Source organism: Herpailurus yagouaroundi, unplaced genomic scaffold (genome assembly GCF_014898765.1).
Source record: "Herpailurus yagouaroundi ecotype Mexico unplaced genomic scaffold, PumYag 163, whole genome shotgun sequence".
Lineage (NCBI taxonomy): Eukaryota > Metazoa > Chordata > Mammalia > Carnivora > Felidae > Herpailurus > Herpailurus yagouaroundi.
The window spans coordinates 52,856,040-52,876,467 of NW_024412404.1; the positions used below are offsets into that span (position 1 = coordinate 52,856,040).

Genomic DNA, 20,428 nt, shown 5'->3' on the forward strand with positions numbered 1-20,428 from the left:
AATTAAATGGCATTAGGTATATAAACCTGGTGAGCTTGCTAATTCTGAACTTCAAATTTAGTCACCTGTCATGGATTATGCTAGACTAGGGCATGGTTTGCCCCATGGGGATCTTCCCAGATAATAAGTTATAAGATGAAAAATCAGAGTTTAATTCACATCATCTGTAGGCAGATTAGTTTCTAAGGGGAAGAGAGGCAGACTTAAGTTGAACATACTGCAATTCATCAATAGGATAAGCCACTTCAACTATTATGGTCAACCTTGGGAGAGTTTATATACCCTGGGGTAATAGATCAGCAATTTGTCAAGACAGCTCTGTGCCCACCTTCAGGAGAAAGGGTGCCAATTCCAATCACTGATTCTTTGAGTATTATCCTGGGACCCATGGTGGTCAGTTTTGATTTCATATCCAGAAAGCTCTGAAATGGGTTGGAACAGTATATGTATCAAATCAACTTCAGTGGAAGTCCTGGAAACTTGTCTGCAGTCTATTCTCTATCCCAAATTATGTCTAACTGTTTATATGACCACATTAAATAACTCATTAAATGCTAAATACTAAATTAAATACTAAATTGCATTAAATGCTAAAATGCATAATGGTACATCAGTAATAAAATTCCAACAATGTAGAAATGCCCTGAATTGAATACTAACCTTACTTTACCAAACTTCTAGGGGAAAATTATTAAAGTTTAAAAGATTATATTTGTTTTCAAGTTAAAACCATAAGTAAAGCCCAAAGTAAAATTATTTTGCCTTTGTGAGTTAAAAATTCTTCAAATAAACTCCAAAAACTATCCTTCAATATTCTTTGTACTCTTAGGCAGAAGAATTCTGCATTCACAGGTAGAGTTGGGATTGTCTGTATCTCACCAGGATGCATTGTCCTTCAGAGTCAGTACAGTCATATTAGCTCAGTAGCAAGTCTTTCATAGTCCTTACTTTCAAAGAATACAAATCCTTACTAACACACAGAACATTTTCACAGCACTGGCACCACAATTACCAAATTAAGAAAGTAGACCAATCCTCAGACCCTACTGAAATTATCTCAAGTGAAATTACGTTGCCCAAACCTAGATCTTAGTGATGTCAAAAACCATAGCAGAAGGGCACCTGGGTGGCTCAGTCAGTTAAGGGTCCGACTCTTGGTTTCTGCTCAGGTCATGAACTTGTGGTTTTGAGAATTCAAGCCCCACATCAGGCTCTGTGCTAGCAGCACAGAGCCTGCTTGGGATTCCCTCTCTCCCTTTCTCTCTCCCCTCTCCTGCTGTCTCTGTCTCTTTCTAAATGAATGAATGAATGAATGAATAAATAAATGAATGAATGAATGAAAAGATAAACAGAACACAGCAGAGACTCACTGGTATCTGAATTTAAAAGTCTATACAAGTTGTTGAAAATCCATGACCTGTGAGTTTAAGTGCAAGAAATCTGTAAGCAAATGTTAATGTGGTATTAATGCATACTCATCCGTGAAAGACACAGTGTTACCTTCTTGTAAAGTTTGGAAATTTGTAATGGTATCAGCCCCAAGCACCTTATTCAAGTACCTTTTTTCCCCCAGACTGTATATTCAAAAACCTCTTCGTTTCCATTCACCTCAGTACCAAGCTGAGAATGCCTGTTTTGGCATGCCGAGTGAGCATGATGAACAGGCGGGTCATCGTATTTCATTGTGACTGTTGCCACTGCATATGAGAATGGCCTTGCATCTGAGGAAAATTTTGTCTCTCTTATGTTATGAGAGACAACCTGAGACCACATGTTGAAGAGAGACCTTCAGCCTGTATTCATACTGCATACCTCTAAGATGCATCCATAGATTCCTCCTTGGTCCTAAGTTAATTCCTTAATTCAGCAAATATTTAGTGAATATCTGCCAGATACCAAATACATTTTGATGCTGAAATTTTAACATAGATAAAACCCTACTGTACTCTCAATGGGGAGACAATCTCTAAGATAATAAGCAGAAGGCATAGCATGGCAGACGGTAGAGAATGCTGTGGAGAAAAAGAAAGCAGGGAAGAGGGTTAGTAGCAGTGTGTGTGTGTGTGTGTGTGTGTGTGTGTGTGTGTGTGTGTGTGTGTTGGGGGGGTGGGTGTGGGTCTGTGTGAGTCAGTGACTGACATTTTAAATGAAATGGTTAGGAAAGAAGTACAGAATGGAATTTTAGGCAAAGTAACTAGTGTTGGCTCCCTAGGCCTAACATTAGCCATATATTTTATTTTTTTAATTTTTGTTTTCAACATTTATTTATTTTTGAGAGAGAGAGAGAGCGTGAGCAAGCCAGGGGCAGAGAGAGAGATGGAGACACAGAATCCAAAGCAGGCTCCAGGCTCTGAGCGGTCAGCACAGAGCCTGATGTGTGGCTTGAACCCACAAACCGTGAAATCATGACCTGAGCTGAAGTTGGGTGCTTAGCTGACTGAGCCACCCAGGCTCCTCAACACTAACCATTTAAAACTCACTTAGGTTCTATAATATGTACATGGGACTTGGCTTCTTTGTAGCTTAATAACAGCAAATATTCTTCTGCCCGTCAATTTCTAAAGGCATTTCTTATCTGTACAATTAAATCATTGTCTCACCTCACCTGCTTAGGGAGAGGCACACCTGAATAGTAAATTGCACCTGAAGGCCATAGCCATAGCTGAAGTCCAGTGATCTGCACCTTTTTCTGTTTGGTTCCCTTAACACTTGTGCTGCCTTTAAGGAAGCAGAGTGACTTATTTAATATGTAAATTTAGGTGAAATAAATATCATCATTAATAAAGATGATATTATGTCCTTTATTTCCACTTTTTATTTTTTAACTTGTTTAGAATCCCAAGTAGATAAGAAAGGGCTACTTATGGGAAACCTTATCAGAGACCCCAGAAGCTGAATAGATTCTTTGTTGAATGCTAGATAAGTATACTTTTTTTTTTTAATTTTAACATTTATTTATTTTTGAGACAGAGAGAGACAGAGCATGAACGGGGGAGGGTCAGAGAGAGGGAGACACAGAATCTGAAACAGGCTCCAGGCTCTGAGCTGTCAGCACAGAGCCCAACGCGGGGCACGAACTCACGGACCACGAGATCATGATCTGAGCTGAAGTCGGCCGCTTAACCGACTGAGCCACCCAGGCGCCCCGATAAGTATCCCTTTTTAAAGAAAGGACTCCTAATAAGGTAATAAAGTGTTCATTTATGTTCTCTGGTCAATTTAAAATTTTCATCAATCAAGAAATAAATAGCATGATTATAAAACTTAGAGATTTATAAACAAATTGGTAGAAGGAAATATAAAAAGAGAATTTATGTTATTAAGTATATAGAATATATTTGGTGAGAATTAAAATGTCTTTTGTACAGGCAAAATAATTATATGGTTAGCTATATTTTATTAGTAGGAATATGCCATAAGCCATAAATTCAGGAAAAGATGTACCAGTCAATAGGCGAAGCAGACATATATAGGAAGAAGTAATCACGTTCTTGGTAGCGTTCTTGGACCATGAGATTGAATGAGCCAAGAAAGCTGGTTGTCATCCTTGGTGAGGGACTGGCTGAGACTGAAGGAGACAAGCACTTCTCTCAGTGCCCCATGTTTGGGACCCACTCCTCATACACAATATATATACAAAGTACAAAAGTTAGGATCCAACCACATATGATACAAATAGCTGTACTTCATGGGAATGTCAAGGGAGGATATGTTTTGGATAAATCTTTACAGTGGGAAGAGGATGATTTCACAAGCTTTGAAAATAAAAGGGAGGGGTGCCTGGGTGGCGCAGTCTTTTAAGCTTCGACTTCAGCCAGGTCACGATCTCGCGGTCCGTGAGTTAGAGCCCCGCATCGGGCTCTGGGCTGATGGCTCAGAGCCTGGACCCTGTTTCTGATTGTGTCTCCCTCTCTCTCTGCCCCTCCCCTGTTCATGCTCTGTCTCTCTCTGTCCCCAAAAAATAAATAAACGTTAAAAAAAATTTAAAAAAAAGAAAATAAAAGGGAGTGTGTTACAGCTAGGGGGCTTCTTAGGTATCATACATCCATTTTCTCCCAGAGTAGATAGGTGGATATGGGCTATGAAAATAAACCAGATGTTTCTAAATCCATACACCTTATCTGTTCTATCTTTTGACATCCCTATATGGAGGAAACCCTGGGACATAAAAAGCGAAAGCCATTCTCATCAAATCAAATCTCATAAAATCATCAAATCCAATATGATTTACCTTGGATTACTGGCAAGTGAGGCAACTCACTGTTTTGATTGTTCTCTTTGAGGCAAATCGTGTTGACCTGCTCAGAGAGCTGAGTTGAGACTCAACACAAATGGTAATATGGGGATAGCTGTTAGTTATGTGAGTTGAACATTCAAAAGATCAAAGATGATTCTGCACTCAAGGAAAAATGGGTTAAAAATGATAATAGCAGCACTAAAGCATGAAAGATTAAAGATATACACTATGACGTTCTAAATTTAGATTAAAAAACTCACTTGTAGAAATTGTGAGTCGGAACACTTGTTTTAACCAAAGATCGTGTGAGGGAGCCCTGAAATTGTTGATTGGGTCCAACAACGGAGCAATTCTAAAAAGAAAAAAAAGTAAAAAAAAAACAAAAAAAAAAAGTTTTCAAATGCATTTTAATTTAGAACACATTAAGAAAAGTATTTCCACCACGTTCTCCACTAGTCAGGTCACATCCAAAATATTGTGTTCATTTTACATTTTAAGAAGATTGAAAAATGAAATGCTGAAAACTGTGTTAAATGAGAAACAGTTTTGTCCTTTTTATGAGACTATGAGTAATCTCCTTGAGGACAGCACTATTTCTCGTATCTCTTAAATGCCAGTGCCTGGCCTTCTTCCCAGAACATCGAAGTTTTCCATAAATGTTTGTTGCATGAATAATGAATGCAAAATTGAAGATATTGGAATTGTTTAATTTGAACATGTAAGAAAATTTCAAATATGTAATATATTTAAAGGAATTTTAGTGATATTAAAAGTATTCTATTTAACTTTAATGATCCAAAAAGATCCCAAGAATGTTAAGTTTTTGTTCTGTATAGTGAACTTTCTGTGTTAGAAACCTTTGGGGGAAAATACTGCCTTGCTAAAAAGTGATTCTTTTGCTAGATATATTTGAGGATGCTCGTTGATCATCTATCAGAAAAGTTGAAGCACTTTTGGCCCTGCTTTCATGGGGATAGTGGACCAGGTAACCTCTAGGATTCCTTCCAACTCTGAAAATGAGTTATTTCAGTGAGTCTGCTGTGACCACTGACTTTGTTACCTTTCGATTTTTGTGGTTTACCATACCATTCCAAGTACGTAAGAAAGACAATTTATATCAGTCATGAGTAATCTGTGCTGCATCAAACTGCCCTTCACATTGAAAAATTCAATTGATTTACATTAGTTTTTAAAAATATTTATATCATATCCCCTTTCACAAAAGATTAAAAACAAGTATCTGCCTATCAACCTATCATATCATACTGATTAGTCCATGAACAAAATAGGTATCTTTCAGTATTTAAAACACTGAGTGTCTGGCTTCAGCTCAGGTCATGATCTCACGGTTCCTGAGCCCCATGATTGACTTTGTGCTAATAGCTTGGAGCCTGCTTCAGATTCTCTGTCTTCCTCTCTCTCTCTCTCTCTCTCTCTCTCTCTCTCTCTGCCCCTCCCTTGCTCACACACGCCCACAGCCCTCTCACTTTCTCAAAATTACACATTAAAACAAATTTTTAATAAAACTTTTTTAAGAAAAATAAAACATTATATTTAACAGATGTCTTATTTCACAAAGAAACATTTCGCAGAAAAGTCATTTTTACAGTTTCTCAATATTGAACTTTTGAAAAGGGCTCCATTTGCTAATAGCAAAATAATCACATTTTCCTTAAAGGAAAAAAATATTTTTAACATATCGATTAAGGGGAAAATGCCAGTGTTTGAGTCACTTATGTCTCCAGGAAGATTTAAGTGTCTTGTGGAACTTTGAAATTATTGTCACAAAGTACTTAAATGTTCAACATGAACTCCTTATACACTAAATGTAAAAGCTAACTGGATTACATTGCATTTAGAATTTCTGAACCCAGAAGCTAACATGTTGTGGTTCCAAAATGAGTCTTGAGCTTTGTATTGATTCCCAGAATCAGGGAGGAAAAATTACTTCTTTAGTAAATTAATTCTTAAGAGGGGGGAAACACTCCTGAAGGATTGATCTGAGCTTTATTGTAACCAGAGCCTCCAGTCATAAATTACCGGCACACAGGCCAGAGTCAATGTGTCGTTTCTTTTGTAATCAGCTGCTTTTATATTTCCACTTGTCAAGGTTGACTTGATCATATTGTGCATGTCTTGGATGTCAGAGGCATTCATTTGTTCTTCCTCTGAAAAGCAGGACAAGCATTTCTCTGACAACTTAGACTTCTAACTTGGGGAAATAATATATTCCACAGTTATGACTGTGAGGATATTTCCATGTGGGGAATATTTTTTTCTAGCGCAAGTTTCGAAATTTGAAATTATCCAGTTTCCCATTTTTGCTCTTTGAGGAGTAATATGTATTAAATATCCATTCTGGGGATCTAGCTTTTAAATGACCTTTTCAGTACTCATCCTTTTGCTCATTTTGATTTGCTCAGATAAATTACAACCACCTGGCCTTTTGTATTAAAGAAGGTTACATACAAAATTGACCTTTTGGTACTTATTGGGAGAGCTGGGTTCATTGTATTTGAGATTAACTGCTGTTTCTGTTTTTTGGGTTATGTCTTAAATAATTATATTTGAGGATGGTAAAATCTTTTTTTTTTTTTTTTTTGCCTGTTTGTCCTAAGCCACTGCTAACACCATAAGAATGGGCAATACAAAAAGAAACTATGTTTCAAAAAATAATAAATATGATTTCTTTAGATCCTATGGTGTCTGATGATTTATATATGTTCCTTCAATTTCTCTGACCCTTGATAAAGCCAGAATTACCTTTGGCCATTTTGCTCCTTGCCACCTTGCTTAAATAAGACTCAGCCTTCTTTCTGTTTCTTAACTTAATTAAGACTTGCCTCTGGAACGTTGCAATTGCCGTTCCTTCTGCCTGAAATGATATTTTCTGGCTTCCTTTGTCCCATTCACTTAATTCTCCACTGTTCCCCTACATTCTCTGGCCTCTGTGTAGTGAGGGTGGGCCATGTGACCATTTATGGAAAGTGATGCCTGTCATTTCTGATCTGAGGCACTGAAAAGTGCATACAGGATTCACTAGCCTCTTAGACTCAAGGAATCCTTGGGCTGAGATGCAGAACCTCAAGGTTGGATCAGTCTATATGGCTGAATTGCCAGATGGGGAGTTACCTACCCCTGTAGAGGATTTTGTGTGAGCAGGAAATACACTTTTCTATTTTAAACTACTGAGCTCTTGGCGATCCATTCGTATCCTGACTGAATATTCAAGGTTTCAGGTTAACTGGCATTTCTTAGGAGACCTGTCCCCCTACCTAAAGCACTTTCTCCTTCTGCTCTCTCTTTGCCCTTACCATTGTATGTTTTCTGCAATGAATTTTTTTGTAATTTTTATCTGTTTAAGTATCTATTGAACAAACAAGACTTCTACATACTGTAATGATTTTTAAGTGCCTAGAGTAATCTTTTTTTTTAAATTTTTTTCAATGTTTATTTAGTTTTGAGAGACAGAGAAACAGAACCTGAGTGGGGGAGGAGCAGAGAGAGAGGGAGGCACAGAATCTGAAGCAGGCTCCAGGCTCCAAGCTGTCAGCACAGAGCCCGACGCAGGGCTCAAACCCACGAACCGTGAGATCGTGACCTGAGCCGAAGTCGGATGCTTAACCGACTGAGCCACCCAGGCGCCCTTAGAGTAATCTTTAGATTTGGCAATAAGCATGATATCAAGCAATAGCTGAGGTTTTGACTCTTCTAGATAAATACATTCTGCATGACTTCTTTCATTCAGAAGTGAGGTCATCTTTGGCAAAGTCTAAATCAGTGATGCCATCCATGTCACAAAGAAAGGATTAAGAATCCGAATTTTAGGGGCGCCTGGGTGGCGCAGTCGGTTAAGCGTCCGACTTCAACCAGGTCACGATCTCACGGTCTGTGAGTTCGAGCCCCACGTCGGGCTCTGGGCTGATGGCTCAGAGCCTGGAGCCTGTTTCCGATTCTGTGTCTCCCTCTCTCTCTGCCCCTCCCCCGTTCATGCTCTGTCTCTCTCTGTCCCAAAAATAAATAAACGTTGAAAAAAAAATTAAAAAAAAAAAAAAAGAATCCGAATTTTAGAAGTTCCTTTAGTAATCTTCAATATTCTGCAACATCTTGACATATCTTACAGTTTTTGCTCACCAAGAAATACATGAGACTTTGTGGCTTTTAAATCCAGGTTACATAAGTACTTCACCCAACATCAGAATGTTCCCCATTTGTCTGCCACCAGTCTCCTGGTAGATGGTCTAGAAGAGTCCCTAATATTTTTAATAGCATGTAAAACCTTACTGGGGAGAACCGGAAGAGTTACCTCTTATATATCCATTCCCCCAAAAAGTGTTTGCTACACAGTAGGAACTCAGTACAATTTTTTTTCAATGAATGAATGATCATAGCCAAACTTATTCACCAAGTAGATAAAGATATGAAAGAACGCTCTATCAAATGGTTCTAAGAATGGGCTTTTACAAATACAGAGAGAAAGAAAGGAAGGAGGAAGGAAGGAAGGAATGGAGGGAGGGAGGGAGGAAGGGAGGAAGGGAGAGAGAGAGAAAGAAAGAGGAGGGGAGGGAAGTAAAAATTTCTGCCCCAAATTTAGTTTAAATCCTTTAAGATTGATCTTTTGGAATGCCAAGTAAAAAAGAACTTCAGTATCTGCTTTTGTTCCTTAATGAAATTTCTTCACAAGGCAGGAAGACTTTCCCGAGAATTATTTTCTTATTGCTGATGCATGAAGAGATGACATGCAGTCATACTTCTTTTTTCATTGGTGAATTAAATGAAATATGTTGCCAACTCTAAGATAAAAAGAAATACACGCAGGTATATCATCTGCATTATCAAACTTTTGCATAGACAATTAACTATTTTTACTAGATACAAATGATTTTCTTTTGAGAAAGTGTTCACAAGATGGAATTCATAATTAATAGTCAACAGGCACACACACGTTGATGAAAACCAGGGATTGGCTATGCTGGGACATGTTAGCATTTCATTTAAAAAGAGAAATGAGGAAGCTACCAATTCTATCCTAACTTATTTCAAAATATTAAAAGAAATGTTAGAAATATTAGCAGTTTCTGAAGTGGATGTGATAATTTGATAGAAATATTGTTTTGCTTTTCTTTGTTTTCTCCATACCACAAACAAGCTTGATCTTTCTAACCAGAATGATTCTACCAAGGTCTTTCCAATGATACAAAGCTTAACTGATTTGATAAACAACCCTATTAATGTTTAAGACATAGGGGTGCCTGGGTGTCTCAGTTGGTTGAGGCTCAGACTCTTACTTTCAGCTCAGGTCATGATCTCGCAGTTTCTGAGTTTGAGCCCCACACCAGGCTCTGTGCTGACAGAGTGGAGCCTGCTTGCGAGTCTGTCTTTCTGCCCCTCCCATGCTCATGCTCTGTCTCTCTCTTTCCAAATAAATAAATAAACTTAAACAAAGATATAGCTTTTGTAGTAAGAAAAAATAAAATTTTGTAAAGGTCTAACCCTTTTAGATTAAACCTACTTTCCCTACAGATTTACAGTGACGTGTGTGTGTGTGTGTATGTGTGTGTGTAGAGAGAGAGAGAGGGAGAGAGAGAGAGAGAGAGAGAGGCAGTTGTCAGGTGCTCTGTTTTCTTGGCTTCATCTTCAATTGGGAAGAATTGTGCCCTGTAAGAAATACAGCTTTGGCTCCCATGATGTTTAATTAAGAATGCATAACCATGAATACATAAGAATAAGGAAGATCTATTATACTTTCTTTTCTTTGGCATTGCCTAAATTAACCTAAATAAAGACAGTCCATACATAAATGCCGCTCCTTGTAAATGTGAGATAGATTTTCTTTAATTCCCGTCAGTAGAGAGCTTTTAAGACCTTATTATATGCAAATGATGGTGATACTATTGGGCCATATGCTTTGTGCCACTCTGCTCTTGATCATATTGACAATTTTTAGAGTTGCACGAGAGTTATTCTACATGGAAGCTGTTTAAATCAGTATGTAAGGTTGATGTAGAGACAAAATCATTCAGTACAGAGTATATAGGTGATGTTGCACGTACAACCTCGTAAACACCAAAGCTTGAGAACCACTACGCTAGATGAAGAAATAAAAGGAAACGTTAGAAATAGTTGTTTGAATGTTTGAACCCATTCTGCTTTTAGGATATATTTCAAGTTCTTATCTAACAAATAAGTTCTTATCTAACATAGAGAATCCTAAAGTAGTCTTGCTTTCAGTATTTATTCTGTTTTATTTTTAAGCACCAATAAATGTTGAGAGATTTGTCTGTTGAAAGAATTTAAGAAAATAGTGGAATTACATTCTGGTTCTGGATGAGGGGCCATTAGCTTCTAAAGACAGCAGTAAGTTAAATTATTGAATCAACTGAAATTACAAAAAAAAACTTTTTTGAAGAAAAATATTATCTATTAGTGCACAGATTTTCTGGTACTCATCTACTCATCCTTTAAAAGTCTATGGTCTACAGGTTGAAGAATCTCCATTAGGTCCTTTTCAGATCTAAAGTCCTTTTCAGAATCTATGAAGACTATGCTTCAGTCGTACCAATTATATTCTAAGTGTTATCCAATAACAACAAAGACCTTCATTTACTGGTATTATTTAAGCCTTATCTTGGCCTTTTATATAGAGTTTTAGCTTTAATTTGAATGTGAGTTATAACATACTTACTTTGAATTACCATATGTATAATTTCATGTATATTCACATATACACTTTCACATAGGCATTGACATTCATAAAATATATATTTATAAGCTTGCGTATAACCTATTAGCATTTTAGAGGTAATATTAAACTTTATATTTTGGAAGATTTAGAAACATTTTCCACTTTTGCTTTCTTCTTCCTCTGGTCACAGGCTTCATGATAGGTAGGTTTCATTTTTGGCACATTATTGCCCAAACAACCCTGTGTACCTAAACAACCTACCTGGAAAATCTGCCATGGCCATTTGACAACTGATGATATTTGTCTTAAAATAATGAATAAAATTGAATAAACTTAAGGTGTAGTAGAATCTGATGAATGACAAAATCGCTTCTGAAGAGTCACTGAAATTTATTTTGCAAGTTAATACAAATTTGCAAAAATACCAGTTGACAAAGAAGTTTCAAAAATCACTGGAAGTGAATATTTTGAATAAACTAGGTGAATACTTATGAAAAAGCTCTTAGAAAATTTTTACTTATTTTTTTTTTTTAGTTTTTTTTAACATTTATTTATTATCGAGAGACAGAGCATGGTGGGGAGGGGGGGCGGGCAGAGAGAGAGCGAGACACAGAATCCGAAGCAGGCTCCAGGCTCTGAGCTGTTAGCACAGAGCCCTACGCAGGGCTGGAACTCACAAGATCATGACCTGAGCCGAAATTGGATGCTTAACCAACTGAGCCACCCCCAGGTGTCCCAGAAAATTTTTATTTTTAAGTAAACAACTGTTTCAAGAGTAACATAGTCCCAGTAGGTCAAAGATTGGAGAGGCCTAGAAAAAAGTAATTGAAGTAACCTGAACAAGGATGTTATGCCAGGCCACTCACTCCCAGGAAGTGCTCATACCAACTTTAGACTGGAAGACTTAGAAGCAGAAGATTCCCAATATTCTGAATAAGAGTTTGAGGCTTATGCCTTGTAGATTCAATTGTATAAAATTAAAGGATATCATGCTTTCCTAATTTAAGGATAAAAAAAGATATTGTGACTTCTCTTTATTGCATTGTACCATCCTAACAGCAAAAGAACAAAATTGATTGTTCGCTTATATTGCTTTATGTTAAATGTGTTTGTATTAATAACAGAAATGCTCTTTTTCATGAAATGTTGCTTAATCTCTAATTCAAATACTTTGTTATTTTAGTGTATAAGCTCAGGAGTAATGATTAAATCATTTTGACTGCTCCTTTTATGCCTTTCCAAAATCTTAGGAATAGAACTGCTATTAAAAATATAAATGCATTATGATGTCTTTATGGCCATTTTTTCATATTTGCAATAAAGTAAAAATATGAAACCTGGTATTTATTTGTTGGATCCACAAAATTGTCCCATTCTAAAAAAATAAATATCTACTTACTTTGGAGGATAAGGCATAAATTCTAGAATATCAGGGGACATATGCTTTTAAAGTCTTAATCATAATTAAAATTAGTTTTATCATAACTTGCCTTCACTCACATGAGGATGATACATGTTTTCATACTCTAAGTTACTCATTCATGTTCATTAATCAACTACTATTGACTACCAACCAAATGCTGTGGGAAATAGAAAAACAAATAAAAATAGATTTTTTTTCCTGATAGAAGATTTCAGAAAAGCCTAAACATATAATACATGCTAAAATAGTAAATAATTCATAGATGGGATGATCAATTCAAACTTGGGGAAGGGTAGAAGGACTTTTGGAAGTGGGGAAAAAAGATAGATAGAACCTAGACATAGGAGGGAGACATGAAGAAAATTGGGACAGTTACTTTTTTGTCTGTGTAGTGTTTAAGCATTATTATCCTAAAATCAACTAGAGAGTTGTATGCCTTTGGAATGGTTGGAAAGGTGGTTAATATGAACTTTGAAAAATGATGCCGTATTTGAAATAGTAGTATTGAATGGAAAAATCAGATCTACATTAGATAGCATCAGGGACTGTTCTTGACTGCCATATTTAAACCAGGATTTTCACATTATTTTTAATTTCATGGTTTGTTTTATAAGACATTTTGAATAGTAAAACAGTTATTATAGGCAACAAACATGACACTGAGAGCATCTCTTTCATTTTTAAATTTTCTTCACAACAGTGTTTATGGCAGCATGATTATAATCTAATGCATTATGGTCAATTTGTTATTTTGGCTTTATCTTTCTGCTGAATAATTGGCGATAGCAGATTAGTTATAAAACAGATCATCTGGGGGCGCCGGGGTGGTGCAGTCGGTTGAGCGTCCGACTTCAGCCAGGTCACGATCTCGCGGTCCGTGAGTTCGAGCCCCGCGTCGGGCTCTGGGCTGATGGCTCGGAGCCTGGAACCTGCTTCCGATTCTGTGTCTCCCTCTCTCTCTGCCCCTCCCCCCTTCATGCTCTGTCTCTCTCTGTCCCAAAAATAAATAAAAACGTTGAAAAAAATTTAAAATAAATAAATAAATAAATAAAAAATAAAAAAAATAAAAAAAAAATAAAACAGATCATCTGTTTTATGGCTTCTTATTGATGTCCAAAATGTTAAACTTCATTTTATATAAAAATCACAATCACAAAATAAATTAATTATTTTTCAAAAGTTCTTAAGAAAGGACTCTACATTTCCTCCTAACTTTTGGGTTGAGTTTTTGCCATTCTTTGTCACAATAGCAGAGAGTAGTCCCAAATCTAAGTTCATTTTACATTTTCCAACTGTCTCATAAATTTGCAACATTTGTTAAAAGGGAGAGCGTAGCAGAATGTGTCATGAGCACTGAAGAAAACCGGCCTGTGGTAGTGTGCCTTCTTCAAAGACAAAATCAGGGCTTGACATTTAACATAATAATTGCACCAATGAACACCTACTGAGCGTTCTCAGGATACCAGCCTCTGTGTCAAGCGGTCCGGGTGCGTTAGCTCCTCGGTGCATTATCCCTTATGATATGATTGTTATTCCCATTTTGTGGAGAGAAATAGTAAGTGTTAGAAATGTCCGAGTAGTTTTATTATGGTCCAAGAGTTTGTGGATGGAGAAGCTGGGATTCAAAACGAGTCCTCTGAGGTATCAGTGTAGATATAGGCACTATTAATAACCCAGCTATACAGATGAGCAAAATTGAGGCTTAGAGAGGTCTAAATAATTTGGTTAAGCTCCAACAGCTAATAAGTGGAAAAGCTGGCATTCAGACACAGGTCCTTCTAACTCCAGAGCCCTGTTATATTTCCTGTCAGCATCTGTGCTAAATCTTGACAAAGTTTATGTTGTGAGCATGCTGTTTACATCTTCTTTGCTCTGACACAGAGGGGACTAAATTCAGCAAGGAATGCATACAGATGTTAGCTGGCAAGAAGGAGGACATTGATAAGGGTATGGCTGAGACCAGAGCTTAGTAGCAAAGAGAATCTCACTTTATTCCACTTCATTATTGTAGAGCCATCACATCCAAGCAAGAATGTTTCATGAGCAATGATTTACCTTTCCTGAGTTTCAATCAGAATATTTACATTCACTTTCTGAAGTCAGAAACTGAGTATGTCAACCAGAGTCCTGGAACTAGTCCTCTACTAAGTGGCCCAGAGAGAATTCATTTGGCTAATTCCCTATGTGTATCCTTTATGCTATTTTGTGCCCTAATTATTTTTTAAAAAAATTTTAACATGTATTTATTTTTGAGAGAGAGAGAGAGAAGCGAGGAGGGGCAGAGAGAGAGGGAGACACAGAATCTGAAGCAGACTCCCCACTCTGAGCTGTCAGCACAGAGCCCTACATGAGCTTGAACTCACAAACTGTGAGATCATGACCTGAGCCAAAGTCGGGGGCTTAACCGACTGAGCTACCCAGGCGCCTCCTAATTTTTTTTTTTATCATGTCTTCTTTTACAAACTACAGTGTTACGGTCTTGAGCAAGAACAATGTTTTTCTTCTGCTTTGCAAAGCAGAACTTTTAAAAAGTGATGGAAACATTCAACTTTTAAAAAGTGATGGAAATTCAAAGCTCTGAAGACAGATTGGAATCTTTAAAAATACCTTTGTATTCTAATTTTTTTAAGTGAACAAAAGTAATACTCACTGATTTTTTCTTTAGTATGAGCGTTGGGGAGAGTCACAACAATACGTTACAGTCCAGAGAAGTCTATTCTTTGTCAAATAGTGAATTTGGGATATTTGTAGATTTAAATTATAATTTGTGGTATTACATATTCATTGACTATATTTTGTAGACCTTTTACTTTTAGAAGTAGGGAAAAGGTAAGCTAAAGTAACAGAAGCTGTTCGTGTTCTTAAAACTCTCTTAATTATATGGCATGTGGTTTGTGTTCTGAGGAGAACTAGTACAAATGAAGAAACTTTGTAATACAAAGTTAGAAAATTGTGTTCAGGAGTCCCTGCGTGGCTCAGTCGGTTAAACACCTGGCTCTTGATTTCGGTTCAGGGCATGATCTCATGGTTTGTGAGTTCAAGCCCCAGGTTGGGCTCTGAGCCGACAGCACAGAGCCTGCTTGGGATTCTCTCTCTCTCTCTCTCTCTCTCTCTCTCTCTCTCTCTCTCTCTCTCTCTCCTTGGCCCCCCCCAGCTTGTGCATGCTCTCTTTCTCACTCTCAAAAATAAATAAATAAACATTAAAAAAGAGAAAGAAAGAAAGAAAATTGTCTTCAAACCCAAACTAAAATTTACAGTTTTCTCAAGGCTTTTTGTCCATTACCATCAGAAAAGTAGTTTGTGTATTTGCATATGTGCGTGTCCGTATCTCTGTGTGCATCTGTGTGTATATTTTTATTGGCGAGACAAAGAGCATGGCGTCTTCTACACTTAGTGCCCCTTGGCATTTGAAGTAGTATTATGTTTGCATTTTGTATAGATAAAATGTTCAGATCTATTGGCCAATCCTACGAGAGGCACAAACAAGACTCTATTTTCCAGCAGCTGCATATTTAATAATACCTTTTTAGGTTATATTAAATGAATAATTCGGTAGCTTAGATCATTTACTTTTTACTTTGAGTATATGTTTAATTGTCCTCATTAATTTTAAGTATATTCTAAGAGCATAAATTATTTCTCTGTAATAATTGTTTTTTCCTGTTCCATCAATATTGGCATGCGGATGTTCTCTTTTTAATAATAACAAAACAAGGCCTTAAATTGTATTTTATTTTATTTATTAAAATTTTTTAATGTTTATTTAATTTTGCGAGAGAGACAGAGACAGAGACAGAGCGTCAGCAGGGGAGGGGCAGAGAGAGAGGGAGACAGAATCCAGAGCAGGCTGTAGGCTCTGAGCTGTCAGCACAGAGCCAGATGCGGGGCTTGAACTCATGAACTGCCAGATCATGACATGAGCCAAAGTTGGATGCTTAACTTACTGAGCCACCAAGGCGCCCCCTATATTTTAGATGCTCATTTCATGAACACTGTCACTGCTAGGTTATAAGTGTTAAAACAAAAATGTTAAATAATAAACTGCCATAAGGTATTGGCTTTTGTTCCTTCATCTTTTAAAGGGAATTTAATGAATGATGCATCACAGTGCGACATACATTTACATTCAAATACCATTTGTTAATGTTTTCAGTTAATGCCAGTGAATCTTTAAAAATCTCTGTGAATAATGAAGCTATTCATTGTGTTCAAGGATTTTGCCTTTTTCAGTGATAGGATTTTTTTCTCATTTGAAAGAGTATTTAATTGCATCGCTCATCCACTTTTAATATTTAATAATAATTTTATTAGCTGTGTAGAATGAGAAGGGCAAGATTTGCAATATCTACTGCTGGTCATCAATTTTTTTCTTATCATGACTTAATGAATATTATAATTACAAGGAAAGGCAGAAATATAAATTAGCTCGGTAGTTGGCTGGGACTTACTAGTTTATTGGTTTTAGCTTTTGGGTAAAGCCCAGAGTAGGCACAAGGAAGAAGAAGCAAATATCTGGGCGTGGTTTAGATGTCTTGGCACAAAATTTTTGCAAACTGCCAACCATTCCTCACTTTAAATAATGAACACAGAGGGTTTGAATCAAGTTATAAATACTGTCATTGGCAATTCGTGTTGATTCCATTGCAGTTGACCGGGCGTCTTGATGACTTCTCACACTTAGCCTTTGTAGGAAGATGTTTCTTTAATCTCTGTTAATGCATTTTGAAACTTTTTGTTATCTTTTCTTAAATATTTTTACTGTTATTTACTTTCAGCTAAGACAAAAGCTGCATTACTTGGAGTAGGAAACCTTGGCATAGCCATCATCACAGTAGCACTTCTTACTGAAATAGAACCCCTCAGCTGGAGTTTTCAAAATGCTTTTGAGTACATTTCATTAGGTCTGTGGGAGAGAGGTCAGGGGGAAAGTTCTCTCTGCAGGTCCCATACGTTTAAAGCCTCTGCGGATTTATGACCCAGGCCCTGGGGAGAAAACAAATTTTCATTTTTGGGATCTAGCTGTAGGTCTGTGTATCAGATGATTCCTAAATTTTGAGTACCATTTGTTCAAAATGGAACCAGATATTGTTGAATTTCATGTATTTTTAAGCCTATTTTAAACAAATCATTTTTACCCCCCTCCAGCAACTGCTTCGAGAACGACAGCAGATGGCCAGCCGTCCCTTTGCGTCTGTTGATGTAGCACTGGAAGTAGGAGCTGAACAAACGGAGTATCTGCAAGGGCCAGTGGAGGTAGGACCGGTGGTGCAGAGAAGACCACTGTGATTTGCATATTTATATCGCTTCTCTAATCTGCATCTGCTTGTGCAGCCAAATACAGTCTGATTATGTAGAGTTGACAAGATTCAGCTACATATGTTATGCCACTTCCAAGGCACATAGTTTTAATGGTATGACACGAGCTGTAACAGAAGCCACTGGAGAATCTATTAGCTTAGGCAAGAGTGACAGACTGCTCACCTGGCAGCCTTTCTCTGACAGATAGGAGCTGAAGGAATTTAACATACAGGTATGATGGAAGAAACAAAGCACCTATATTTAGTCCTTGGAGTGCCCAACGCCTCTTCGTTAACAATTCACATTTATCTTTATTAATGAAGTTGACTATAAAAGGTGGGTGGGGTTGAGTTGCATTTTAATTACATAGTTTCCTTTTTGAATGTTGAGAATTGTAGAATATTGTGAATGCTTTTATTTGTAGCAATGGCTGTATTAGTATATTCTTTTATTGCAAATGCAGAAATGGAGTGTGGTGAAGGAGAAATCATTATGTGCAAGTAAATGTAGAACTGGATTCCTGAAATAATGCATGGAACATTTTCTGAAAATAATAGCCCACAGAGAGGAAAAATCCACAGATTATGATTTATGGTTAATGACTAATCAAAGCATTTTGAGGCCTAGTAATGGAGTTGTATGCTGATTATTTTTTATTTATATTTCACGTATGGTAAGGTGTTTACACAGGAACATTAAGAAGCGCCGTAGGGTTGAAAATTGTATTCCCTTTTTTGAAAAGTGCCATTATGTGACTAATTTCATGTTGCTATTTTCAAATCATGCTTTTCTTCAAGGAAAGCAAGGGATATAAAAATAGACTCCTCCAAAAACCCAGGTAGAAATATAATTGATTCTGTCTATAGCATTTTGGTTATTTTGGAAATAAATTAAACAACTGAATCAGACCTTGTATATGTTATACAAAGAGCTGGTTTTTAGAAGACATTTCTCCGTGAAATTTTTTTTAGCTGTTGTGTACTTGAGTTTTTACTCTTCTAGATCACATGTTGCAATGGAAGCTTAGAACATTAAGAAATTTATATGTGTATCTTTCATTGTTACTTGGGCAGAAATTAGAAGATAGAATGATTAAACGCAAGTTACAGTAAGTGCTCTAATTTCATGCTGGCCCTTTGCCTCGCACACCTTAGGACAAAATCTCTTAACAAATAGTAAACCTCAACTATTTGAATCCAACTTCTTTTTCTCCTCATCTGTTAAAAAACATTCTAAAACACAAGTCACAAGAGAAAAATGAATGTAAATAATACATACATAGTCCACAGAGGAAAAGGACCAATCAAAGAACCAGAAAACACAAACTTACAGAATAAATGTAATTAACATACATATGCGCCACCAGAGTGTGTCAGTTTCTGCTTACTAGCGCTCAACCATGTATCGTTAGGTGTGTGTGTTCTTAATCATTCCATTTCTTTGTTTTATTTTTTCCAAATTTAATTTCCTTCTTTATCATTGTCATTTTTAGCATTAAATTTTATTTAAAATTTCTACCTCTCCTTTCTTTTAGTCCCTGTTTGCTAGTCCTTCTAGTTACTAGAGGACTAGTTACTAGTCCTTCTTTTATTCTTTTATTTCCAATCTGTTTCCTTTTGTTTTATTACCTATCCCTTGTAGAAATGACCATTAACTTCTTCTTTTGCCACTCATTCTGTGAGTCTGTCTTTTGATTAACTGCCTGAATCTATTTACGCTGAAAATAATTACTGTTCTCCCAATGTTTATTTTAGCTACTCCATTGTGTGTCTGTGTGTACGCATTGTTCTTGTTGTCACTACCCTTCTCTTTTTCCACGTCTCTTTTGGATAAATTGATTTCCTTCCACTAAACAGAGTGTTACATATTCTATTTCTGTGTTTCTGATGGTGACCTGTTACTTACCAAGATTCATAGTGATGGTTATTTTCCCTATCGCCAAAAGTGTATTAATACACATTCCTGCCCTGCCTGTCTCAAACAAAATTAATACATTAGCGTGCTCTCAACTCCCTCTGTTCCTCCTACCTATGTTAATACTGTTTGGAAATTTTAATCCAGATATTCTGGGTGTACTTTTTTTAGTGTGGCATGTTTAAGTAACGATGAACAATCTTCACCCTTCTTTACTCTTTATATCTACTTGCTTACTCATACATTTCTTTATATTTCACTATAGTAAATCCTCCAAGAGATTCTTCATTTGTTTAAAAATTTTTTTAATGTTTATTTATTTCTGAGGCAGAGGGAGACAGAACATGAGTGGCGGAGGAGCAGAGAGAGAGGGAGACACAGAATGTGAAGCAGGCTCCAGGCTCTGAGCTGTCAGCACAGAGCCCGATGCAGGGCTTGAACTCACAAACCTTGAGATCATGACCTGAGCCGAAGTCGGTAGCTCAATCAACTGAGCCATCCAGGCGCCCCCTCCAAGAGATTCTTTAAAGAGAAATTTTATGTGGCATAATCTTTGAGACTTCAGATGCCTACCAATATGCTTATTTTGTCCCCACATGTAAATAACAGTTTAATTGGATATAAAATTCAAAGTTCTCTTCTTCAAAACTTCAGAGGCATAACTCTTTTGTCCCAAGTCTGATGTCAGTTTGATTCTTTGTCCTTTGTAAATGGTCTCCATTTCCTTTTCTTCAATCTTTCATAATTTTCTCTTGTTTCTTAATGTTTTTAAATCTCTCTCTGATATGTGTCCATATTCTCCTATTTGGCAATCTATGCCCCTTTGAATCTGCAGGCCTATAATTTTATATAATTCTGACTAATCTTTGGT

At 36.8% G+C, this 20,428-nt stretch overlaps 1 protein-coding gene across 2 annotated transcripts in view; it reads left to right on the forward strand.

Annotated features, from left to right (window-relative positions):
• ATRNL1 (attractin like 1) overlaps window positions 1–20,428 on the forward strand; it is a 788,891-nt gene that overhangs the window by 523,011 nt on the left and 245,452 nt on the right. For both annotated transcript variants that reach the window (XM_040486565.1, XM_040486566.1), the window contains exon 27: window positions 17,491–17,598. In XM_040486565.1, the coding sequence (XP_040342499.1) occupies window positions 17,491–17,598 (108 nt within the window). The remainder of the gene's footprint in view (window positions 1–17,490; window positions 17,599–20,428) is intronic.